The sequence below is a fragment of the Pantherophis guttatus genome, chromosome 2 (genome assembly GCF_059756535.1).
Source record: "Pantherophis guttatus breed Tessera chromosome 2, ASM5975653v1, whole genome shotgun sequence".
Classification (NCBI taxonomy): domain Eukaryota; kingdom Metazoa; phylum Chordata; class Lepidosauria; order Squamata; family Colubridae; genus Pantherophis; species Pantherophis guttatus.
This window is the reverse complement of record NC_142064.1, coordinates 260,197,461-260,223,855: the sequence shown is the minus strand read 5'-3', so window position 1 is coordinate 260,223,855 and position 26,395 is coordinate 260,197,461. Positions and strand designations below refer to the sequence as shown.

The window sequence follows — 26,395 nt, the reverse complement described above, 5'->3', positions numbered from 1 at the left end:
TCATCACATTAAGATTAGATGCCACTTCTCTCAAATTTGTAGATAGTCCAGCTGGGGTATCCAATAAATCCAAAGGCAATTCATCTGGTACAGTCTCTGTAATTCGATATTTTACCTTTATTTCCGGCTCCTTCTGCTTATCCTGTATTATACCTGAAGATGTTAAATTCATTTTCAACCTATTTTGATAAAATTCTTCTGCTCTTTCAACAGTATTTAGCTGATATCTTTCTCCTTGGTATCTAAATATAATACCAACTGGGGCGTCCCACCTGAATGGGATATTTCTCTTTTTTAATTCATTCACCAGAAAACCAAATTTCTTCCTTTCCATCAATATCTTAGGTGGGAGTTCCTTGTAAATCCAAATCTTTCTTCCATACAATTGCAAATTAGAATTAAAGGAATTTTGCACGATATTATTCCTAATTTCTTTATCTGTAAAATAAATCACCACATCTCTAGGCAATTGCCTTTGCTTGGCAATCCAGGAGTTGATTCGATAAACTCTGTCAATCCTACAAAACACTTCGTCAGGTTGAACCTTTAGAATCCCAGCTAGAAATTCAGAAGATATTTTCCTTAAATCATCTCTATTATTTTCCTGCAAACCTCTTAATCTTATCGCATATTCTGTGAAGTTATATTGTACCATTAAAATCTCTTTTTCAATCTTCTGTTGCAGATTTTCTGCATTACCATACTTTTGATCAGCGTCCATTTTAGGTTTTTCTTCTAAGCTATTATCCTGAGTGTTTGTCAAATCATTTTCAATTTTTTGAATTCCGGTTCAAAAAAGGACTTTCGGTTTGCTGTTTGTCGCTGCCAGACGTTCCTTTGGGATCGTCAGCTTCCATCGCCTGTCAGAGCCGCCTTCACAACGGAATGGCGGCTCGAAAAAACTCCGTTTCCATGAGGAAACGGAGATAGAGCCGGCAGGGGTGGGTAGAACTCTCTGCGGAGTCCCAAAAGTTTTTCCTTTACTTTTGGGACGGAGCGGATGAGATGCCCCGTATCCCCAGCCGCTGCTCCGGGCTTTGGGAGACCTCTGCTGATGCAGAGCCAGGCGTCAAAAGCAAGCCTGCAAATTTAACAGACTACTCAAAGAAAATGTGAGCTGGACCTGTAATACTGAACCGCAAGTATTTTACTGATTTTTTTTAAAAAAATTACTTAAGAGAGAGGAGGAAAAGAAAGAGGAAAAAAAGTCTTTTAAAATGGCGTCGGCTGGAGGAGAGACTGAAAGGGAAAGTCCTTCCGTTTTCTATTACTACAATGTAGCGGAATAAATACCACTGGCTACATTTGTAGACAAAACTTCGCTCCTGTGTCTTTTTCTCTTTTTCTTCCCTTGGAGACTTGATATTGTTGTTGATTGGAAAGAAGTCCCTTTTTTTTTTCTTGCTTTTTTTTTAACAAAGCCTGCCTGGGCGGAAACATGGCACTGAGACTCATAAAGTCAGATAAACAAGAAGGGGGGGGATTCCCCCAACAACAACTTAAAGGAACAAGTCTTAACTCTTCAGTCTCAGAAACCTGATTTTAATATAATAGAATTTTTTATAGAGGAGATTGAAAGAAGGGAGGAGATTATGAATCAGCAACTTGAAAAATTTAAGCAGGAAATTAAAGAATTGGTGAAATCTAAGTTTGATTCTTTGGAGAAAAAATTCTCAAAAGTGGCTAATGGCTTTACAGAATTTATGATACAGTTGGACACAAATACTAATGTACTAGAGTCTAAAATGGAAGAAATTCAAGATAAATTGGACAATAGAATTCTTAACCACCAAACTAGATTGGCTTCTTTTACTCCCGATACTTGTAGTTACTCAATAAAAGGCAGAGTGGCTTAAGCCAAGAAGGAAAAACAGTGTTACTGTCAGATAATGCATTTATTTAATAATGTATTTCATTTGTACAATTCTATTAACAATTCTTTTTGACTTTTGGCTTGAGCCAGCTGACACATTTAGGGCACAGAGGACTCACGTTTTCTATCTTGATAACAGACGGTATGTTTTATTTTTTTTCTGTTTTGTGTGCATCTTTTGTTTCTATGTATTGTACTGAATAAATTTATTGGCACAAAATTGCAAAAGAAGGAACTGCAATCCATTACACACCTCCCATATAAAATTACAATCAGTCTTACAATCAGTAATCCGATTGTTGTAGATAACCTACGTAAGTATAAAAACACAATTATGTGTTAAAAGAAAGTGGGAAGGAAAGAAAAAAAGAAGGGGATGATTATAGAATATACTTAGTTATGGACACCTACACAATCATTGATTGCAATTAACATTAAACAAACAAGCATGATCCATAAATGGGATGAAGACTGTGACAGACATATAAAATCATGATTGACAGGCTTAGCTGTAAGGTCTCTTCAATACTGATACATCTGAACACATGATGCTAACGCCAATAAAGCTCCTCTTTTTTTTTATCCAGACAAATAGAAATGCTGATCAGGTTATTCCTTTATAATGACTTATTGACTGACCAGGGTGGCATAGAACAATAAAGGAAGCTGAAGTAGTAAAAAGCTAAGGAATCTCTGCTTTAAAGGCTTTCGGAGATCCCTGCTTGGCAAATAGGGAGTTTTGTTTATGGAGGTCACTTCTTTGAGGGGAATGTCATGCAGGTGCCCTCACCCAAATAGAAATAGGGCAGAAGGGTCTCTCCAACCAAGGAAGTGTCTGAGAGTGTATGGAGCAGAGTTGCTGTGCTGGAATCAAAAAAGCTCACTTGTCCCCCTTCGCAGTTGAGACAGATGCAGATCGTCGTGGGCTCCTCAGTCAGGACCAGGTCAGAGCGTTTTGATGGAGATACGGCCTCGTATTTCCCTAGGCCTTTCCAAAACATCCAACACCTGGTCTGCTTATCAACATCTGTTAAGTTCACTGGCTGACTGGCAACCCCTACACCCCATCCTTCTCTATCTCCAACAATAACTTCCCAGAAATGTATCCCTGTGGAGAACGTCTGACAGCCAAGGACACAAGGATGACAAACAAATCTCATGGGATTTGGGGCACAATATTTTTCTTTAACTGGCTTAACTCCTCTGACACTTTTTTGATCTTTGGACAACTTAAGGCAGTCAATATTGGCTGTGTCTGGATCCAGACTCACATTCCCTGTAAGTGGAAAGGGAGAGAAGGAAGGAAGGAGAAGAACAAGAGCTTCAGCTGCAGGCCTAGTTTGTGTCTTCACCCCCAAAACCTTAACCCTATGGCCTCTTGTGTGAATGGAGTTCAGCTTCCAAACACCCCCTCCAGGACTAGAAGACTCATTGTTTTTTTAAACAATATCTAAGCCATTGTCTGGTCAACAGTCCTCCAACTTTGGCAACTGTAAGACTTGTGGACTTCAAGAATTCCCCTGATGGGACTGCGAGTGTACAGGTCCCTCTGCTCCCTTTTCTCCAAGCACTCAGGCTCTCCCACTGTCTATGTCCCATCCTCTGTTAACTGCCAGCCTCTTTGGCACCCGTCTCGCCTTTGGCCTTCTTGTTCCATTCACTTAGGTTGCCTTCACCATCTTCCAGTCCATCTGCCTCCCCTTCAGCTGCCACTAAGCTGTACGCCTTCAGGATCCGTTGATTACCTGTATCGCTCTTGGCTCTTCCGCTCAGCTCTTTGTCTCCTGGCTCCACTGGTCAAATCCCCTAGTCTCTAGTCTCTCATGTGGCCACCACTATGCTGATTGCCCTCCAGCTCCGCCATGCTGGCTGGAGAATTCTGGGAACTGAAGTCCACAAGTCTTGCAGTGGCCAAGTCCTTCAAACCCTTCACAGTGCTCCACCTCTTTCAGCCTCTGTGCACAATTCTCTTTAGCATCCATCTTGCAGATGAGATTAATGGAATTGGCAGGAAAGTTTTTGGCTTTGCCTTCAGAGAGTTGCTGGGAGGGCCCAGGTTGAACAGGGACTCTGTCTGGAGCATTAATCCAGAAGGTCAGGCAGAGCAAGAGGCTGACGTGTTTCAATTCTGAACTGGTAAGAATCAGAAGGACACCCCAGAGGTAACTTGGGACACAGGATGGAATGTGAGGAAGATCCCTCCTTTTCTCTGGGAACATCAGGATATCACAGGCATGTACAAAAGGGGAGGATCTTGCACAGGAAACCTCTGCTTTCATCAGTCTGATGGCCCACTTGGTGGAGACCAGCCTGATGCTCCAACTTTGCTATGTGCTTTGACCCAAAGGATCTAATTTCTCTGCTAACGAAGACCTGGTCACCAATTTATAATCAGGCAGTAAAATCAACAGGAAGTTATTAGTTTGGTAGGAATTCAATATTTTCAGATTATGTACAGAACATAACACAGCAGGGTGGAGTAGGAGTAGAGCAGAACAGAACAAAAGCTTTATTTGGCCAAGTGTGATCAGACACACAGGGAATTTGTCTCTGCTGCATTAGCAAATATTGAACATATAAATGGCAAGTAAAAGTTCATAAATCATATAATCATTAAAGTTTACTGGATAATCATAGTCTTATATAGTAATTAATCCTATATTTTTCTTTTTGATCTATTATGTTTCTCTTCACGTTACTGGCATCAGAGCTTAAAATAGCAAGGAAATCCAATTCCTATAACTCATATTTACCTTCCTGTACTTGAAGTCCACTTTCCAGAGTATCTGGGGAAGAAAAGGGAGGAATTCAGCATCTCATCACTGGAATTGGAGCAACAAAAGGGCCTCCCTCAGATTCCCTGGTTTGCTTTCCTTGGCCTCAGATCAGGAAATAAGGAATAGGGAAAGCTACAAGCCAGAATGTCATTGGTGGCTATATATATTCCATCAGGTATGAATATATTCTACTATATATTCCATATACAGGTAGTCCTCAATTTACAACTATTTCTTTAGTGAAATTATAGCAGCACTGACAAAAGTGCTTTATGACCGGTTCTCACACTTATGACTGATGCAGCCTCCCCAGTCACGTGATCAAAATTCAGGCACTGGGAACCACCTTGTATTTACGATGGTTGAAGCATTCCATGGTTCTGGGATTGTCCTCTTCTGCCTTCCTGGGGAGCTTCTGACAAGCAAAGTCGATGGGGGAAGCCAGATTCATTTATCAACCGTGATTCACTTAACTGTCCTGATTTTCTTAATAACTCTGGCAAAAACGTTCTTAAAAAAGAGCCTTGGTACTACAGTGGTTTAAAGCACCCTGTTATTAACACAGCTGCCTGCAATTTACTGCTGGTTCGAATCTCTCCAAGGCTCAAGGTTGACTCAGCCTTCCATCCTTTCTAAGGTAGGTTAAATGAGGACCCAGTTTGTGGGGGCAATAAGCTGACTTTGTATAAATATACAAAAGTATGAAGGCTATTGCTTAACGCACTGTAAGCCGCCCTGAGTCTTCGGAGAAGGGCGGCATATAAATCAAATTAAAAAAAAAAAAAAAAAAAAAAAAATGGGGCACAGATCACTTAACAACTGCCTTGCTTAGCAACAGAAATTTTCAGCTCAATGGAGGTCGTAAGTCAAGAACTACCTGCATATATTCCATTATACTTAGTGGAAACTTATTCTGGTTCCCCAGTGATCAGTGCATTTGGGTTTGGGCTACGAAGAATACAGGTAGTCTCGTCTTACAATCGTAACTGAGACACTGATCCTGAAATTGATCCCTCTATGATCCATGTGACATTGACCCAGAATCTCTCTTGGATGCTCAAAATGTCATTGAGTGTAAAACCCCAGCGGCTGTTTTTTACCTCTCAGTTTTTTCATGGCCCCTTTCAGAAGCTCAGTCATATCACTGTAATCCCAGATTGTCCACTTCGGTTCTAGAAGTAAATCCACCGGATTTTCATATGTTTCCTTTGCCTGGTATCTGGCAAGACAAAATAGCAGAATAACAGAGTTAGAAGGGATCTTGTAGGTCATCTAGTCCAACACACACACCACTAACCCCTAAGCAGGAGACCCCACACCGTTTCTGACAGATGGCAGTCCGGCCTCTTCTTGAAAGCTTCCAGTGATGAAGCTTTCAGAACGTCTGAAGGCAAAGCTCTTCCAGTGGTTCATTCTCCTCAGTCAGAATTTTTCTCTTATTTCCAGGTTGAATCCCTCCTTGATCAGTTTCCATCCATTATTCCTTGTCTGGCCTTCAGGTGCTTTGGAAATCAGGTTGACCCCCTTCTCTCTGTGACAGACCCTCAAATATTGGAACACTGTTGCTATCATGTCTCCCCTGGTCCTTCTCTTCACTAGACTAGCCATGCCCAGTTCCTGCAACCTTTATCAACCTGCCAATAGAAGCTTTCTAAACCATCAGATGGTGCTTGAGGATTGGCTAGCTACAGGATCTAATCTCCTCCCTCTCTCCCCCTCCCTCCCTCCCTCTCTCTCTCTCCCCCCTCCCTCTCTCTTGTGTGTGGCTTTTAATTGTTAAATGGGGTGTTGATTGCCAGCTATTAAGTCATTGATTGTCATTTTCTTGTGTTGCCCTGTCCTCGGATCCTAAGGACCTGGTAAGATGGTGGGAAATAAGCAGTCCTGTTGACTGAGAAGGGCCCTGTTTCCCAGGCTTCAGTCATTTCTCTGGCTAGCTATTCAAATATAGGCACCATGTGCGACTCAGTGGATCCTGATCCAGAACTGCACTCATCCACCTTCGTCAAGTTAAAGGAGAGATCTAGTAAAGGCCACTAAGTTTCAGTTTTTGGGCTCCCTACTCTTGAAAATTCTTGTGAATCTCTTGGCCAAATCAATGGATTGTATTTTACCAAATGACTGATGACACATGACTACTATGGGTGACGTAGGTAATTAGATGATGGATATAACATTCAAACTGATCTTGATGGATTTTAGTTCTGCATTTAACACAATTCTTCCACATAGACTAGTGTCTATCTAATCTTAAGGACCTTGGACTTTCTCATTTAATCTACCTTTGGATTATGGATTTCCTGTTTGGCTGCTCTCAAGAGGGTCAGATTAGGTAATCACACCTCCTCGGCCCTTTTTCTTAACACTGGTAAACCACAGGGTTGTGTGTTGAGTCCCTTACTCTATACTCTTTACGTACATGACTGCATTCTCACTCACGCCACTAATACTATTATTAAATTTGCAGATGATAGAACAATGGTAGGACTCATCTCCAGGGGGTGGGATGAGTCTGCCTATTGAGAGGAGGTGGACCAGTTGCTTTCACTGTGTGGAGACAATAATTTAGTCCTTACCACCAATAAGACCAAGGAGTTTATAGTGGACTACAGAAGGAATAGATCAGATATCCAGCCCTCGCTGATCAATGGAGACCAGGTGGAGCAAGTGGCCAGTTTTAGGTTTTGGGGTGTTATCATAAAAGAGGATCTGACCTGGGGTGCTCACACTGCAGCACTGGTCAAAAGGGCCCAGCAGAGATTATACTACTTGAGACTACTCAGGAAAAAACAACCGAATGAAAAACTGCAGGTGACTTTCTACCGCTGCACTATAGAGAGTATCTTAACTTACTGCATCTGTGTATAGTTTGCCAATTGCACCGTGGCAGATAGGACAGCGCTCCAGAGGGTTAAGATCATTGCCCAGAGGATCATTGGTTGCCCCCTCCCCTCCTTGGAAGAGCTTTATAGCTCCCGCTGCCTTAAGAAAGTTCAAAACGTTCCTAAAGATCCATCTCATCCTGGGCACCCCTTTTGTTGAAGTATTGCCATCTGGCAGACGGTAAATAAAAACAAGGACAAATAGGCTGAAAAACAGCTTCTATCCCAGAGCGGTAACTATGTTGAATTCTACTGTATAGTGCAATACTAATGCAGTATCACAGGTTTTCAATTTAATTGTGTAGAATGTGAAGGATTTGTTTTTGTTTTATTATTATTATTTATAGTTTTCTTATGTATGATGTACACTGAAGATGGCATTTAATTTCAATGTACGAGGTGCAATAACACTAAAGTAAACTTAACATTAAACTTAAAGGTAATGCAATGAAATCGCAGATAACGTCTGTCACAATGTCCCTGTAATCACTATTCTAGTGCTTGGCAACTGGCATGTATTTATGATAGTTGCATTACTTGGAACAGTTTACATCCTACAATACCTTTAAAACCATCAAACATCTGTCTCTTCTTAGAGAGGACTCAATAGGGAAGAAATGCCAAATTAAATCTAAATGTCTGGCTGACTATGCAACCAACAATAATTGATCATATCAAATATTGCTAATTATATTGTGTTGAAGTTATCGGAGGAAATTTCTAAAAAGCCCTGAAATACAGTACGCAATCTTTACATTAAAATACTGCTAAGTACAAACAGAACTTTCCAAAATAGGAAAACTTTTGGAGGAGCTGCTGATCTGTGAGACTGTAAAGAAAAGGGTGGATTTACTTACTTCTTCAAGATGCTTCCAATGTCCTAAAAAAAAGAGAGAGACAAAGCATTGAAAGGATTGCAATTATGCTTCCAGAATGAAGGCACTTTGGAAAATGCAGGTGGTTATAATACTTTGTAGAAAGTCATCGGTGTTGGGTTTCTCCTTGCCTGGAGATTAAGGGGAGGGGGAGACCCTACAAAGAACACCCACCACCATAACCTCCAATAGGGGATAGGAATCTCAAATTGTGAAGAATATAGAGACAGTGACCAGTACTTTGAATTCCTGCTTTTTGCATGGCCTGCTTTTTCTGTACTACATTTTTCTTATTAGACTAATCTGTTTTTATACACATGGCTAATAATGAGAAAATATAAAAAATAAAAACTTGAGGCTGTAATTTTATTTTGTATTTTACTGTGCTGAAAATGTTTTGTTTTCCCTTTATCTGACACTTCTTTCCCATTCTTATCCTTCTCCGTTTCCCTATTTTCTTTATTTCCATTTGTACTTTTCACTATTATAATTTCAATTAAATTTCTGGGGAGGGGGAAGGAAAGGGTCAAAAAGAGTATTCTGTGGAGGGGCTAAAGCAGGCTATTCCATTTCATCATTGGTACACCATGATACCAAAAAAATGCTGAGACAGAGAGGAGCAATAAAGGTGATAAGGGCTCTGGAGGCCAAACTGTACAATGAATGGCAAAGGGAACACGGTAGGCTCAGCCTAACAAAGAGAAGGCTTAGGGGAGACCCTACCGCCGTCTTCCAATACTTGGAAGGCTGTCATAGAGAAAATGGCATCGATTTAGTCTCCGTAGCACCTGAAGGCAGGACAAGAGGCACGGGGTGAAAACTCATCACAAAGAGATCCAACCTAAAATACAGAATAATTTCCTGACAGTGAGAAGTATTTATCAGTGGAACAGCTTCCCTCCCAGAGTTCTGGGTGATCCATCACTGGAGGCTTCCAATAATAGATTTGTTCCGGATGGAATAAGGACTCTGCCTTGGGCAGAGAAGACCTCCAAGGACCCTTCCAGCCCTAGGATTCTATGATCTCTATGATACAACCTGACCTGTAAGAGTTTGCTGGCTGGCTGCTGAAGCTTCTCTTCTATCTCCTGGATGAGATGGTCAAGAGAGCCCAGTTCCTCCATGTGCTTGGCCAAACCCTTCTCTTTTCTTGCCATAATATCCTTCTCCGTTTCTTCCATTTTAGTCAATAGGAGCTTCTCCTGTCCTTCTAACCAGAGTTGTAGCTCTCTGAATTCAGCCACCACATTTTTTTTCTCTTTTTCAATGAGATCCTAGAACAAGAAAGAGAAAAAAGCAAATGGCATAATTTTATTTTATTTTAATTATTTTATTTAATAATTTTAATTTTGTCATGAGAATTAAATGGATTCCTTGAAGAATCCAAAAGTGAGGTGGGAGAATTTCCTAGGGAGAAAAAAACCCTTTTGACGTTAAAAAACGCAAGGGGGAAAAGTTTCTAAAAAGAAAAATAAAAGGCTCCAGTTTAAATGATCACTCATGAAAATTTTCTTAGCAATCAGGGATTTCAAAAAAGTAGACAATTAGGGATCAAAGCCCAATGCATATTAAAAGGTTGTATAATGTATTGATAGAAATAGACCCAGAAACTGAGTTAGTGAAGGATTGTATGATAAAATGGGCACAAAACTTTGGGGAACCAATAATGATGGAAGTATGGGAAAAAATATGGATCAGAAATGTAAAATTTACCCAAGCCCAAAACTTGAGAGAAAATTTTTATAAAATGTTTTACAGATGGCATTTAGATCCCAAAAAGTTAGCTTGTATGTATCCAAGTTTACAATCTACGTGTTGGAGATGTAAATGTGATGATGCAACGTATTTTCATATATGATGGACATATAAAAAAGTTAAGGCATTTTGGATTAAGATATGGTGGATTATACAAAATATTCTTAAAAAGAAGATAAAATTTACTCCACAGTTGTTTCTATTGGGTATAACTGTACAGTTATAGAGACTAATTTGATTTTGAACTTAATAACTGCAACCAGACTTTCGGTGGCGCAGTATTGGAAGAAGGAAGAACTACCTACTATTGAAGAATGGACATTAAAAGTAGCTAATTTGGCGGAGCTGGCTAAAATCTCTGCATATTTGAAGGATCAGTAGAATGAAAGATACGTATTGAAATGGAGAAGATGGATTGATTATATACAAAACAAATGTGGGATTAAAAAGTTGCAAATAGCTTATGAATGAAATATTTAGGTGAACTTTTCTACTCTGATATTTTGGTATGTATGGGGGAGTTAAAGTGTAAGAGGGAGTTAAGAGCTTATAGTTGGTTTGTTTATGTTTGATTATGTTTGTTAAATGCAATACCCTGTATTTTGCTCTGGGAAGTCGGGGAGGGGGGGAGGAGGGAGAAGGGAATGGGTGGGGGAGGAGGGGGGGAAATTTGTTTTAAAATATTTTAAAACTTTTTTTAAAAAAAAGTAGACAGAAAAATGTTTGTGTTCATAATTTTTTCAATGATGAAATACGATTTGCATTAATTTATTAAGCAAGCCAAACCCATTGCATAAAACACAGCTCATGGGATAGGGGCACTTAACCCAACTGAGACTCATTCAGCCAATGGTGACACCTCAGTCCCCAGGTTAAGAACAACTTATGTGGCCTACACAGTCTTTAACTTTGAATTAATTTCAGTCAGAACTTGTACTTACAAACAGGCTGCCTATTATCAAAGATGGTGGATGGGCTTCTCCTTATTAGCTCTGAAGCTCCTAACCGTTGGATCAATACTTACAAGCATCTCCTGCACTCTTTGCTCTGTCTCTCCTTTGTATGTAGCTATTTTTTCTTTCTGCTCCTTCTGAGCCTTCAGGCAATCCTCCACCTTGATCTGAAAAATATAAGTTTTGAGTTTCTTTTCTGTAAAGAATTACATCGGAGGGAAGACCCAATGAGAAAACCCAATATATTCAATCATCATAAATACATGACAGTTGGCAAACATCCAAATTTTGATCCTGTGACCATGGAATGCCTGCAATGATCACAAGGGTAAAAAACATTCTGTCACTTTTTTCATTGCCAAGGACTCCCTGCAAGGGCATTAAAGTGAGCTGCCTGAGTCTCCTGGTTGCAGTCATCCCAGAAGCATCACTGAGAAATGAAAGTTTGGGCTGAACCAGCAGGAGTGTTTTCGGGGTCTGCACTCAAGATTTTGGAGGTCTCCATGACAATTTTGCTCTAGAGCAAATGTGGAAAGGGAGCTGGTGAAGGGAGCCTATTTCTCCCTACAGGCAATTTCTGTTGCTAAGTGTTACATATTGGTTCTGTTAATAGCGGCCTCTAGTGGTCGGGCTGGTTGCCGTGTTAATTGCTGATTGGTTGAAGCGATGACAGCTCAGGGTATAAAAGGAGCTGTCAAGCGCGGGAGTTGTTGCGATGCATGTTTCAAGTAATAAATACAGGGTTCTTGTTACTGACGCCTCGCCTCAGTTCTGTCGGTGATCTCAGAACATATTAGTGGCGACGAGGATGGGATGTCCAATGGTGGTCATCTGTCAGGAACAGTAAGAGTACGAGTTGCTGGATCGTTGTCGAGTGAAGCACTGATTGACAGTGAGGGGGAGAGAGGGAAATGGCTTCCTCACAGAACTTCGCCCCGTTCAACCCAGCAACGGAGTCCTGGGAGGCACTTGTGGCCAGATTCGATTGTTTTTTATAGCTAACGACTATCGAGAGTTGTCTAGCGAACGGAAGACGGCGTATTTTTTAAGTTTCTGTGGCCCCGAAATGTTCGAGACTGCGATGACCCTTATGGCCCCACAGTCCATTCATGCAGGGACATAGGAAGACTTCATGCTCAAATTAAAAAGGCACTATGCTCCTGCGCCATCTCGCATAGCGCGCAGGCAGCACTTCTATCACCGCGATCAGGCTGAAGGGGAGTCCATCAGCCAATATATTGCTACATTGAGAAAAGCAGCCAGACATTGCCAATTCGTGGACTTAAATGACTATTTGTTGGACAGGCTGGTCAGCGGCGTGAGGGATGAAAACCTGAAGAGACGCCTCATTGCCAAGCCAGAGCTCTCCTTCCAGGAGGCTCTGGACGAAGCGTGTGCTGCGGAATTGGCCGCGCTGTCCCTCGCAGATTTGCCCAAGGGCCAAACAGGCTGTAACCATAAGGGAGAATCTATACACCAAACTAATGTTGAATTGAGCGACGATGACGACTCGTGTGGAGAGAACACTGTCGATCGTATCAAAGAGATGCAGCGCCCCGGGAGATCAGCCAGGCAAACACAGGGAGACTGTAAGAGTTGTGGGGGGAATCACCTGAGAGCGGATTGCCGTTTAAAGGAGGCAATTTGCCACCGCTGTGGGCACCGGGGCCACATCGCAAGGGTTTGCCAGTCACCTAACCCGGCGGAGCTGGCTGTCACCCCCCCCCCCCAGAGGTGATAGACACGGTCCTGTCAGGCGGCCGAATTACCAGAGTGGCCGAATGCAACGGAGCCACGAGCCGGGGTGTGTGTATATGGTATCTCCCGTCCACGATGTGACGGCCTGGGACAAAATTACCCTGTCAGTTAATATAGAGGGCTGGCCATGCAGTATGGAGGTGGATACCGGATCGGCAAGTTCGATTGTATCCTGGAGCACCGTGAAACGGTTAATGCCCTGTCTTGCCAAACGCCATCTAGCACCATGCCAAGTGCAGCTGCGGGATTTTCAAGGGAACCCAATAACCATTGTGGGGAGTGGTCATTTCCGGGTTCAATTTAAGAACTATTCTGGCCACCTGCCACTGATTGTAGTAGAAGCCCTGCTCCCGAGTCTTTTAGGATTAAACTGGTTCCAGGCTTTGGGTCTCACCCTTCACAGGGTGAATACCATCCGCTCGACCGAGTTGGACAGACTGGTGCACGAATTTCTGTCTGTGTTTGATGGCAAATTAGGATGTTATAAGGGGCCCCCAGTTTTCTTTAGCCTGGATCCTCAAATTCCCCCTCGACGCCTAAAACCCCACAGAGTCCCTTTTGCATTGCAATCGCGAGTTGACGCTGAATTGGATAAACTTATATCGCGGGGGGTGTTAGAGCCGGTGGAGTTCGCCCAGTGGGAAACACCGATCGTAACTCCAATCAAGGCAGACTGCTCGGTCCGAATATGCGCCGATTATCGGGTGACATTAAACAAGGCACTTCTGGGTCATGCGTATCCTGTCCCTGTAGTGCAGCATCTCCTGCACTCCCTGGGCCAGGGTTCAGTCTTTGCCAAGCTGGACCTGGCCCAGGCATATCAACAACTGAGGGTCGATGACAAGACACCAGAGGCGCAGACTATTGTGACCCACAGGGGGCGTTCCAACGTCGCCGCCTTCAATTTGGTGTAAGTGTTGCCCCGGGAATTTTCCAGAGCATGATGGAGCGATTGCTGCTGGGAATTCCCGGGGTCATACCATATTTCGACGACGTCCTGGTCACAGCGACTTGCACGTCGGAATTGATGGACCGGTTGTGCCAAGTTTTACTAAAATTCAAGGGGGCGGGCCTTAAGGTTAACAAAACCAAATGTAAGATTGCAGTACCACAGGTGGAGTTTCTTGGGTTTTTAGTCGATGGCACTGGCATTCACCCAACGGCGGCTAAAACCTCTGCAATTCTGGACGCCCCTACCCCAACCTGCAAAGCCGATTTTCAATCCTTCCTCAGTCTTTTAAATTTCTACGCTGTCTTCCTTCCCCATAAGGTGTCGGTGGCAGAACCACTGCACCGTCTGTTGGACTGCAGAGCCCTGTGGAAATGGGGTGTGAGGGAGGATGCTGCGTTCCTCTCTGTGAAACGCCTTCTCACATCTAATGCCTTACTCACGCAGTATTCCAACAACCTCCCCTTGGTTTTATCCTGCGATGCCTCCCCTTATGGGGTTGGTGCAGTATTAAGTCATAGGTTGTCATCTGGCCGTGAACTGCCTATCGCTTATTTTTCCAGAACCTTGGCTCCTGCAGAGCGTAATTACTCACAATTGGATAAAGAGGCTCTCGCTCTCGTGGCCGGCGTGAAAAGTTTCCACCATTACCTCTATGGCCGCTCGTTTGACTTGTATACCGACCACAAGCCCCTTTTGGGCATATTAGCGGGCGACCGAATCGCACCGTAAATCTTATCCCCACGCATGACTCGTTATTCTGGTTTTTTTGGCCGCCTATTCCTACAAGTTGATCTACTGCGCCGGTCGTAACCTCACACATGCTGATGCTTTAAGTCGATGCCCCGTCACTACCCTGCTTGAGGACCCTGTTCCTGCCTCCCCGGTGTTGCTGATTGAGGATTCGCCGTTACCACTCACCGCTCTGGACGTTGCCCGTTCCTCCACTAGGGACAAGACCCTCGCTGTGGTCCTCAATTGGATGGCCAGGGGTTGGCCTCCAGGTCCGTTTTCACCTAATCTACAGCCCTACGCTTCCCGTCGTCTTGAACTATCCACCCAGGACGGTTGCTTATTGTGGGGCCACCGTGTCATCATACTGCCTCCCTTGCGGGAACCTCTTTTACAGCAACTGCATAAGGGTCACCCGGGGGTGGTCCGCATGAAAGCCCTGGGTCGCGCTTATTTGTGGTGGCCCCTTCTTGATCGGGATATTACTGACTGGGTTTCGTCATGTTCTAAGTGTCAGGAATCCATGCCTATGCCTGCAAGGGACCACCCTCGGGGGTGGGAGGATCCTGGAGGGCCCTGGGTGCGTTTACATATAGATCTGGCTGGACCGATGAAAGGACAGTCTTTTCTGGTTGTGGCTGACGCCTTCTCGAAGTGGGTGGAAGTTGTTCACATGCTTTCCACCACTTCTGAGGCGGTTGTTAAGGCGTTGCGCCAGCTCTTTGTTACCCACGGATTGCCGGATATGGTTGTCTCCGATAATGGGGCCCAGTTTACTTTTGCAGAGTTCGAGGCGTTCCTAAACTCATCAGGGTATCTGCCACTATTTAATTTCTCCTTTTCTTCCGTCCAGCAATGGTTTTGCTGAACATGCCGTTAGATCCGCAAAGGATGCGTTAAAGAAATTGGATCACGGGAGTTGGCGTGACCGGGTGGAGGAATATTTAATGGCCCAGCACACAACGCCCTGTCAGCTGACCAATAAGAGCCCAGCCAAGCTCTTGATGGGCCGGAAATTGCGCACGCCACTTGACCGCATTCACCCATCATACTGCCCTAGTAAACCTTTGGACTCCCATAGCAGATACCATCCCTACAACATCGGGGACCCAGTTTACGCCCGCAATTATGCAGGTCTTCCATTGTGGCTGGCAGGAAGGGTCGTGGGTATTGGGGGCCCATGCTCATACCGAGTTGAGGTGGACAAAGGCCAGATCTGGAAGCGCCACAAGGACCAGCTTCGATCCCGGCGGGGATTAAGTCCCGGGCAGGTCAGAAAGGAAGACAGTCGTGAGGGCCCTAGCTACCAGAGGGCCAATGAAGCAGGACAACAGTTAGTGGCCAGAGAAACCTCTCCGGCCCATGCCGGGTCTGAGGACTTACCTGTTCCTGGGGGACGAGACGGGGAGGTATACACCGGAGACGCACGAAACAGGAAGGCTGTGGCGACTCGCTCTGACAGCTCAAACCTGCCGCCAGAACCGCCCGAAGGGGCGGAACCTAGGCGGTCAGGGCAGGTCCGCCGGAGGCCTACCTATCTAAGCGACTACGCATGCGCCTGACGGGTAATAGGCGCAAGCTGGGTGGGGAGGAGTGTTACATATTGGTTCTGTTAATAGCGGCCTCTAGTGGCCGGTCTGGTTGCTGTGTTAATTGCTGATTGGTTGAAGCGATGACAGCTAGGGTATAAAAGGAGCTGTCAAGCGCGGGAGTTGTTGCGATGCATGTTTCAAGTAATAAATACAGGGTTCTTGTTACTGACGCCTCGCCTCAGTTCTGTCGGTGATCTCAGAACATATTACTAAGCAAGACGTGAAGTTTTGTCTCATTTTACAACCTTTCTTCTGAATGTTGTTAAGTGAATCACTACAGTTGTCAGGTTAGTCACACAGCTGTTAAGCGAATCTGGCTTCTCCATTGACTTTGTTTATCAGAAGATGGCAAAGAGTGATCACAAGAGCCCAGGACAACAGAATATGATAGTTGACAAGCATCTGAATTTTGATCAGTGACAACAGGAATGTCAACCTGTTTTTTAAAAATTGCAGGCAGGGAGATAAGCGGTGGGATAAAAATAAAGCTCTCGGGGAGACATCTGGGAGACATCTTGGAACAGAGCAAAAGCCTGGACCTCTGATTTACAACAATAGAATCCTGTAATTCTGAGGTAGTGATATGTCAAATTGAGAGTCACTGATCTAGCCCACCAGAACCTCAAAAGGGATGGGGATTATGGCCAGGGGCTCTGGCCGTCTGCTGAGCTCTGGTGGCTCAGCAGACTAATTTACATCCACTTACATCTGCTGCCTGCAATTACTGCAAGTTCAAATCTCACCAGGCTGAAGGTTGACTTAGCCTTCCATCCTTTCTAAGGTAGGTAAAATGAGGACCCAGATTATGGGGGCAATAAGCTGACTTTGTATAAATATACAAAAGTATGAAGGCTATTGCTTAGCGCATTGTAAGCCGCCCTGAGTCTCCGGAGAAGGGCGGCATATAAATCAAATTAAAAAAAAAAAAAAAGGTGTCCCAAGGAATGTCAACAAAGTCAAGGTGTCAGCCAGCTATGCCTTTTTACACAAATAAGGGGTGGGGCTGCTTCCCTCCCTTAGGCGGAGGAGAATAAATGGAAAAACAATATGGGTAATATATTGTGAAGTAATTTGAAGCTAACAGATTGAATAAGAGAAATTGGAAGGGAGGAAAATGCAAGCAAGATAATAATTAAAACAAAATGTTATCAATCAATTAAACATGTGAAACTAGGAGTAATGTGAAATATGATTTTGGAAATTAGCTAAAGTAGAGTTTTGCCCCAGGTTAATAAATATGGTAGGAGTAGAGGAAGGTATTATATTAGAAAACAGTTGAAACAAAGCTTGGAATTAGTTAAAAATTAAAATAAGAGTTAGGAGTGGAGGAAAGCATGAGCTGGAAAACAGTTAAAGCAACGCTGTGGACCAGCCAATAAACAGAGTTAGGAGTGGAGGAAAGCATACGCTGGGTAACAGTTTATATGAACTGTGAACTAGTTAAAAATAAAAAGGTAGGAGACTATACCTGGGGATCAATTGAAATATAATTGTGAACCAGTTAAAAATAAAGGTGGGAGCGGAGGAAAGCACTACTGGAAAGCAACTATTTAAGTTGCAAACCAGTTATAAAATAAATATAGGAGGAGTAAAGGAAATAAGGTTGGTGTGTAGTTAAAATCATACTGTGAACCAGCCAAAATAATTTAAGGTTAGGAGTGGAGGTAAGCATTGCTGGAAAGCAGCAGATCAAGATGTTAACCAGCTAAAAAATAAAATTAGGAGAAAGTGGAAGAAACTTTACAGGAGAATAATAATATAACTGTGAACCAGTTAAATAATCAGATTGGAGTTATATAAACTACTAAGAGAAAAGGGAAATAAATTTTTGATAAGATTTGGATATTAGTTGTGATCAAGAAGAGGTGAAATATAGATTTGGTGTAATGGGTCTTAAATTGAGAAATGTATTTGAAATATTGTTAAAATGAGACGTTTAGAATGGTGTTTATAGTCTAGAATGTTGGGCGAAATAATTGAATGAGAAATGTTTAGAATAAGATTTTTTTTCTTTCTTTTTTCTTTTTCTTTAAAAGAAGATGTAATTGGATAACAATGGGAATGTCACAAGTAAATGCCTTATTCTCTAATGTGTAAATAGTATATGATCGGGATGTCAGGGGTTAATTTATTCTTCACTTCTTAATGTATTCATACTTCGCCACTCCCATATCTAGCTCCACCCATTGTATATATAAGGAGCTACACACACTCTCTTCTTTGCTTCTATCTGTGAATATTCAGTGAATATAGAATGCCTTATGTAAATAAAAGAAAATATATTTGAACTCTTAACTCTCTCATAACTTATTGAGTCTGATCCTGAAAATATTGCAACAAGTTGGTAGCAGAGGATGGTTAAATTGACTCAATAAAAACTTAAATATGTCTAAGAGAGATAGGCCCAACACCAGGGCATACAGCAAAGAAATGGAAACGGATCAAGAAATAATAGATGAGTCCACAAATGCAATTTCGAGAGAATCCGAAGAATACACAACTGAAGACGAAGAAATAATAGATGAAGATGGTAACCGAAAGGAAATTAAAATAGAAAACAACGAACTCAGGTTAGAAATATTAAAACTGTTAAAGAGCCAGAAAAACGATGAAAGCCTCATCGCGAACCTCCAAGACATGTTGAAAAACAGCGGAGCAGCGAGAGAGAAGCACATCGCCATCGAAAAGTCAAAAGACTCCAAAATAGTAAGTGATACGACTAAAGAAAAGAACGCTATAAAGAAGAAAAACGGTGATCCCGCGCAAAATTTTGAATGGCAGCCATCTTGGTTCCAACAGACCTCCAGAATGAGCGAAGCAGAGCCAATCAGAAAACTTGATTCAAAATTTCTGGCGCGAAAGGCACTACTGGATAACGAAAACAAAAAAGAAAAATCAAACACCTCAGAAGAATCAGAATCAGAAAGTGAAGGCGATTCAACAGATATTCAAATAAAGTCAGCAATGAAAACGCTTTTTGCTGCATTTGGACCAAAACTAAAAATTACCAAAAAGTCAACCAGAAAACGAACGAGCAAGCCAACGTCTCAAAATCTACCCGCTCCCATCCTGACGACGAGAGCATCGACACCTGAACCAAGAGAGCCCTGCAAATACCGTCCCACACCGCAGACCGATGAAAGCACCAACGCACTCAAGAGAAGAAAAAGAACAAGCGCCATCATCAGAACCCCTAAGATCGAGCCGGAGACCGATTCATCTGAGGAGGAGCTGAACGAGCGAGCCGCAACGACGAGAACCTCTCACGACGACTCCAGGATCGAAATGAGCAACGCGCATGCGCGAAACTACGCAGATGACCCGGGAAGACATGAGTTGCCGAAAGGACCCTGCAGACTCGTCGCGAGCATTCCCACGCCGTTTTGTAATTTTCACCATCTACGAGACCACGGACTACCTCCGGTTGTAAGTAATGGACCTAATAATGTCGGAAACTTGCCCAGTGACTTCCCAAAGCTGAGAATAGATGGCATTAATTTACAAGAATGGTATCAGCAGCTCCAGGTGGTCTTTATGAAAGAAAACTTACTGTTTTTCATCACTAATCCCCCAAAAAGACCTTGGACTTTAAAGTTAGACTGCTTACACCATAGAGCATTTTTCTTATTAATTTCTAGTGTGTCTCCTGCCATGTATCACAGTATTAAGCAAAATCTGACTGTCTCAGAAATTATTCAATGCATGTTCAATTTGTTTCACAGTGATAGTGTAGCTACCACCACAAGAATGTCTAAAGATTTCTTTTCTTCTAGGATAAAACCAGGGGTTTCCATAAGTGAACATTTAATATCTTTAAACAAAATAAGAGCTGAGCTACATTTAAGGGGGGAGGTGATTTCAGACCAAACAATGAAAAGTGTTATCATAAACTCACTTGACCCATCATGGGACAATTATATGTCACATTTAGACACAATCAATCTTGGATATTTATCCATAGAAAGTCTATCCAATAGGTTAATAGCTGAAGACAATTCAAGGAAGAGCCGCTCTAACAATCACATTGAACATAAACCATATAGAAAAGTGGTTTTCCAAGAAAGATATAATGAAACATTCAGATGCCACAATTGTGGATCCAGGGAACACAATAGAAGAGATTGTCCCAAAATTACAAAAGAAAGACATAGGTCAGAACACAGAAACAAATACGTCCATAGACAGTCTTCCATTGATAAACATAGATATAGAAGCCCACCAAATTACAAAGAATATAGAGGGGGTAGAGATAATTCAAGGGACAGAAAATCTGGTTCACTAAATGGACTAAACAAGCAAGACAACACTAACATACAGCAAACTGAGGATAATAATTGGCTTATTGATTCTGGAGCAACCAATCATACTACTAATAATAAAAACATACTATCTTCATTTATAGAAGATAAATTTGTAATAAAGGTAGCCAACCAAGAAAAGGTCCAAGTATTAGGAAGAGGAAATGTAACCTTGCCTGGTATAGGAAAAATAGAGGGGGTATTACTGATACCTGAGATACCTCATAACATATTAAGTGCCATAAAATTAAGCAGAGATTCTGATATTAATATTGTGTTCTCAAAAGGAAAAGCAACTTTGGAGAAAAATAAAACAGATATAGGTACAGTAATGATTAAAGGAGGCCTACCTTATTTAATAACTAAAGAGAAATGGCTACACAACATTGATTCAAATATGGAAGATTGTATTGAACTAGATAATGAAAACATTAGCAACAGTGACAATGATGAATGTAAAATAGCTCATGATAACAAGAATGCACATAATGAGAAAAAACCAAAAATAGGCAAGCCAATTCATGATGAATGTGCTCATGTCTTACATAGGAAGTTAGGACATGCCAGCTTTCCTGTAGTACAGAAAATGACTGAACACGCAGAAGGTGTCAAAATAAAAAATTGTGAAAACTATTTGGAATGCTCAGTATGTAAATCTACAAAACTAAAAACTAGTCCCAGGCCTAGAAAATCTACAAGGTCAACTAACAAGATTTTTGATTTAGTACACATGGACCTGGTTGGTCCACTGACTCCATCAATCATTTATAAAAAACGTTACTTCTTAACTATTGTGGATGACTATAGTCGCTATGGATTTGTTTACACATTAAAACACAAAGATGAAACCTTTCAAAAATTTAAGGAGTTTTACAAACGCGTAGAAACACAACACAATATCAAAATAAAACAAATAATGACAGATAGGGGATGTGAATTCATGTCTAAGGAATTCTCCCAATAGTTGAAGGACAGAGGAATGTTACATTACACATCTAGCCCATTTTCCGCGTTCCAGAACGGAATTGTAGAGAGGAAGAACTCAACATTACAAACCATGATTAGATGCACATTGGAAGATGCTGGCTTAAGCAAACAATTCTGGTCAGAAGCCCTACAATATTCCAATTACACACAAAATAGAACTTGGTCCAGCAATGTGAATAAGACACCATATGAAGTGATGTATAATAGAAAACCAAAACTAGCACACATGCACATTTTTGGAGTCACTGCAGACGTACACATACCTAAACAATTAAGAAGAAAGGGAGAAAATGTGTCTAGAAGACTTAGATTTATGGGATATGAGACAGGTACAAAAGGATACAGATTCATTGATAATAATAACAAATTTATAGTTTCCAGAACAGCTGTGTTTCATGAACAGGCCAACTGGTCTAGAATACATCTTAATGAAATATTCCCAAACAACAACACAAATACTAAATCCCAAGAGAAAAGAACTGTAGAAAAGCAAAAGGACAACAAATATAAAAACAAAACCAAAACATGGACAAACAGTCAACACAAAATAAAGACAGATACATTAACAAAAAAGGAAGCAAGATATTTGCATGACAATAATAGTAAACCCGAGAAGCCAATTAGAAACACTAGAAACCAAATGCCAAATAAATATAAAGATTATATAATGCATATGGATGGAGAAACTATGACACCTAGCACATATGAGGAAGTGTTAAAACTTCCTCCTAAAGAAAAAGAAAAGTGGGAATTAGCAATGACAAAAGAGATGGAAAGCTTACAAGGATTAAATGTATTTACACCTGCGATTGCACCAAAGGACAAAACAATTATTGGTACTAGGTGGATATATAAAATTAAAAATTTAGAGGGAGGCAATACTCTATATAAGGCTAGATTAGTTGCACAAGGTTATGCACAGAAATATCCAGAGGACTATACTGACACTTACTCCCCCACAGTAAGAACTGAAAGTGTAAAAACGGCTCTAGTTGTAGCATCAGCACTCAATCTCGATGTATTCCAGTATGACATACAGACTGCGTATTTACACGCAAAATTAGATAAGGAAATATATGTAAGGGCACCTCACAGTCAATATACAAATAAGAATGAGATTTGGTTATTAAACAAAAGTCTATATGGGCTAAAACAATCTGGTAAACGATGGTATGATTGTTTAGTAAAAGTACTAAGAACTATGGAATTCAATGCTACCACTGCTGATAATTGTTTCTTTGTTAAAAAGGGTAATGATTACATAGAATTTGTATTGATCTATGTGGATGACATTTTATATATAGGTAATCACAAAGAAAGAAGAGAAACATTTGTAACAAAGTTAAATGAACATTTCTCATTGAAATCCTTAGGTAAAGTAAATAAGTATCTTGGTGTTCAAATTAGTAAGACTAAAAGGGGATTCAAGCTTTCTCAGAAAGATAAAATCACAGAACTTTTGAACAAATGTAACCTAAATGATGCTAAACCCTGCGACACTCCAATGCAAACTGATTTCCTAAAAAATGCTGATGAATCATCCCCTGAATTCAAAGATAACACGTTCTATAGATCAATCATAGGTTCACTTCTTTATATTTCTAATTGGACAAGACCTGACATCGCTTTACCCCTTAATTTATTGTCCAGACATGTCACCAAACCTACTATGTATCACTGGGAAGCTGTTAAAAGAATATTAAGATATTTAAAAAACACATTAGACTTTTGCTTAATGTTAGAACCTAATAATGTCAAGGAACCAAAACTCACATGTTACGCAGATGCAGATTGGGCTGGAGACACTTCATGCAGAAAAAGTACATCTGGTTACTTATTTCTCCTAAACAATTGTCCAGTTTACTGGTACACTGGCAAACAAGATTTAGTGGCCACTTCAACAACAGAAGCGGAATATGTTTGTTTATCTAAAGCAGCAAATAACCTTGTATGGTTTAATGATCTGATTTCTGATGTTTGGAAAAAACCTGCACTACCTTTTGTCATGCACGAAGACAATAAAGCAGCCATTGAAATATCTAGATCCAACGCCATTGGACAGAGATCTAGACATATAGACATAAAATTTAAACATGTGAGGCAATTATCTCAAGATGGATTTATTAAGGCAGTGCATTGTGAGACATCGGAACAGTTAGCTGACATATTGACAAAGCCTTTGCCATCTAAGCAACATAAATATCTGACTTCCAAATTATATGTATTATATTGTTCTGAATCTGAATGTAATAAATGTAGCATATCGAATCGGCATTTAGAGGGGGATTTGTCACAAGTAAATGCCTTATTCTCTAATGTATAAATAGTATATGATCGGGATGTCAGGGGTTAATTTATTCTTCACTTCTTAATGTATTCATACTTCACCACTCCCATATCTAGCTCCACCCATTGTATATATAAGGAGCTACACACACTCTCTTCTTTGCTTCTATCTGTGAATATTCAGTGAATATAGAATGCCTTATGTAAATAAAAGAAAATATATTTGAACTCTTAACTCTCTCATAACTTATTGAGTCTGATCCTGAAAATATTGCAACAGGGAACAAAATTGATTGTGGGAATCTTAATAATTGTACTTATTATATGACGGAACAAGTACCTGCTCTAAAGAGATGTATTTTACGTTTTGTGTTTTGAAAAATAAAAAAAAATTGGGGAAAAAAAATTGCAGGCAGGGAGATAAGGGGTGGGATGAAGCAGGAGGAAGCAAGTAAACTAGTAAAAAGACTGCAAGGGCTGGCACCGGATTCCCCTCTGCAGCGATTCCTCCTGGCTGACTCCTACCTGGTATTCCGGGAAAGCCTCCTCCGCAGGGATCACCGAGTGGCCCTTGTGCTCTTTGGATAGGTAGCAGACCACGCAGATGAGGGTCTCGTGCTCCTTACAGAAGAGCTTGAGGGGCTCCCGGTGCTTCAGGCAGAAGCTCCCTCCTTCCTCCCCCCAAGGACCTCCGCATCTCCTGGCCATTTCAGCCACCCGCGCCAGCTGCCTGTTGGGGAGGAGGCTGCGGGGCGCGAAGGTCTGCCTGCATTGGGGGCAGGAAGCCTCCGATTCCGACGTTCCCCAACTGCGGGTCAGGCAGCCCCGGCAGAAGTTGTGGCCACACTCCGGGATGAGCACGGGGTCCTGGAAAAAGTCCAGGCAGATGGAGCAGGTGGTTTCTTCCAGCAAACCCTGCAAGGGTGCTTCGGCCGCCATCGCTGCCTCCTCCGCCGGGACAAAGAAAGAAAAAGTTAAGTTTCGCGCCTTTCCCTGCGAATCAGCTGGCCGACTTTGGGCTCCGCTCAGGTGGGAAACCGAAATGAATTGTTGTTGCTCTTCCGGTCAGCTTTGCTGGCTTCTTAAAGAACTGCAGTATGTTAAAAGGAACAAATTGGGGAGGAGTAATCAGTCGCGGGACGGACCCCCGATCAATTATTATTAGCCCAGCATCCTGTTAAAGAGAAATTTTTAAAAAAAAAAAACTAGGGAGAAACCAACATTCATGGAATGCCCCCCCTCCCTAGATCAATTATTGATCCAAACATTCTGCTAAAGGAGAGGTGGGGAACCATGGCCCCTTTATGACTTGTGGATTTCAAATGGTATATACAGGGTCTCCTCTTTGAGCAGGGGGCTAGACTAGAAGACCCCCAAGGACCCTTCCAGCTCTATTCTGATTGATTGATTGACTGATTGACTTATTCGTGAGCCAGCTGGCTCAGGAATTTTGGGAGTTGAAGTCTGCAAGTTATAAAAGGGCCATCGTCCCGCCCCCCCCCCCCGCCGCCCCCACTTGCTAAAGGGAAAGATTTTGAAAAATCCTGGGGAGAAAGAAACATCCATAGGACGGATTCCCAATCAATTATTATAGGGGCATAGGAAAAATGAGAAAGAGGCATAGGAAAAATGAGAAAGAAGCATAGGATAAATGAGAAAGAGGAATAAAGGAAAGAGGGGCAAAAGAAATGTTGTAGATCAAGACACAGGGTAGATGGAATAAAGAAAGATGGAAAATAAATGTTGAATAAGATATTAAAATATCTGTAAATAGCTGAATATAGAAGGAAAGGACCACTTCGAAGTAGCTGAAGGAAAAAGTGATATCTGTATAAATGTTGTGTGTCTATGTTTTCTTTTAATGTACTTAAAATAAAAAAAACTTTTTAAAAATATTATTGATCCAACCAGCTTGTTAAAGGGGAAATCTTTTTAAAATCTAGGAAGAAGGAAACATGTGACCAGAGGGAGTAAACCTGGAATGAAAGAGACAGTAAGAAGCCCTTGATAAAAGCCCAAATCTAATGCTGCAAATGATGGGATGTCTCAGAGATAAAGGAGAAGGACAGGTAGAAATTAATCTCTTTTCTTTGGTCACTTTTAATACAAATATCCAGCAGAGGAAGAACTGCCTGGAATGCCCCCTTCCCAGCCAGCCAATCAGGAAATGGACCAGGAAAAGCTCTAAAACTGGCCAAAAGTCAAGGTGAAGAGGCAGCCTGGGGCAGTCCGTACAAGGGAGATAAGGCAGAAGACTTATCTTGTAGATGTAGAATATGGAATATATAAAATGTGGAATAAGATCATTTGCTGAATAGAAATCTTCAAGTTTGAGGTGCCTTAAGGCAAAATATAGATAGAAAGAGTTAGTAGTAGTCTCAGGCCAATTTAGGAGGGAGGAGGGGAGGAAATCTGGTGGGTGGATCCTTTATCTTGCCTTTTTGGTGGTGGCACATAATTTCCGGATGACCTCCCCAGAGTCCTTTTAATTGGCACCCACAGTGGCATCATTTTGGCAACAGGTGAAGGCATTTCTATGGAAGGAAGGAAGGAAGGAAGGAAGGAAGGAAGGAAGGAAGGAAGGAAGGAAGAACACGAATATGATTGCAACTACAGTACTACTACTAAACAGGTTTAGGGCCTGGAAACTTTAGAGACCTAATTTATAGAATTCACAT

At 41.7% G+C, this 26,395-nt stretch overlaps 1 protein-coding gene across 1 annotated transcript; it reads right to left on the bottom strand.

Annotated features, from left to right (window-relative positions):
- Window positions 1–1,876: 1,876 nt before the first annotated feature.
- Window positions 1,877–24,764, bottom strand: LOC148115670 (E3 ubiquitin-protein ligase TRIM11-like). Its single transcript, XM_087888159.1, has 7 exons — window positions 24,243–24,764; window positions 11,187–11,282; window positions 9,451–9,681; window positions 8,390–8,412; window positions 5,751–5,869; window positions 4,627–4,659; window positions 1,877–3,149 (listed from the first exon to the last, which is right to left on the bottom strand). Exons 1-7 carry the CDS (start codon window positions 24,654–24,656, stop codon window positions 2,626–2,628), a joined length of 1,440 nt encoding a protein of 479 aa, XP_087744285.1. The 5' UTR covers window positions 24,657–24,764; the 3' UTR covers window positions 1,877–2,625.
- Window positions 24,765–26,395: the final 1,631 nt, after the last annotated feature.

What these genes read in the sequence shown, in the direction of transcription:
- LOC148115670 (XM_087888159.1), bottom strand. Translation starts at nt 24,656, where the DNA reads ATGGCGGCCGAAGCACCCTTGCAGGGTTTGCTGGAAGAAACCACCTGC. An exon ending in AAAGAGTGCAGGAGATGCTT is followed by an intron (nt 9,682 to 11,186) that starts GTAAGTATTGAT and finishes TTCTTGTTCTAG; the next exon opens with GATCTCATTGAAAAAGAGAA. An exon ending in GGCCATGAAAAAACTGAGAG is followed by an intron (nt 4,660 to 5,750) that starts GTAAAAAACAGC and finishes TTTCTTCCCCAG; the next exon opens with ATACTCTGGAAAGTGGACTT.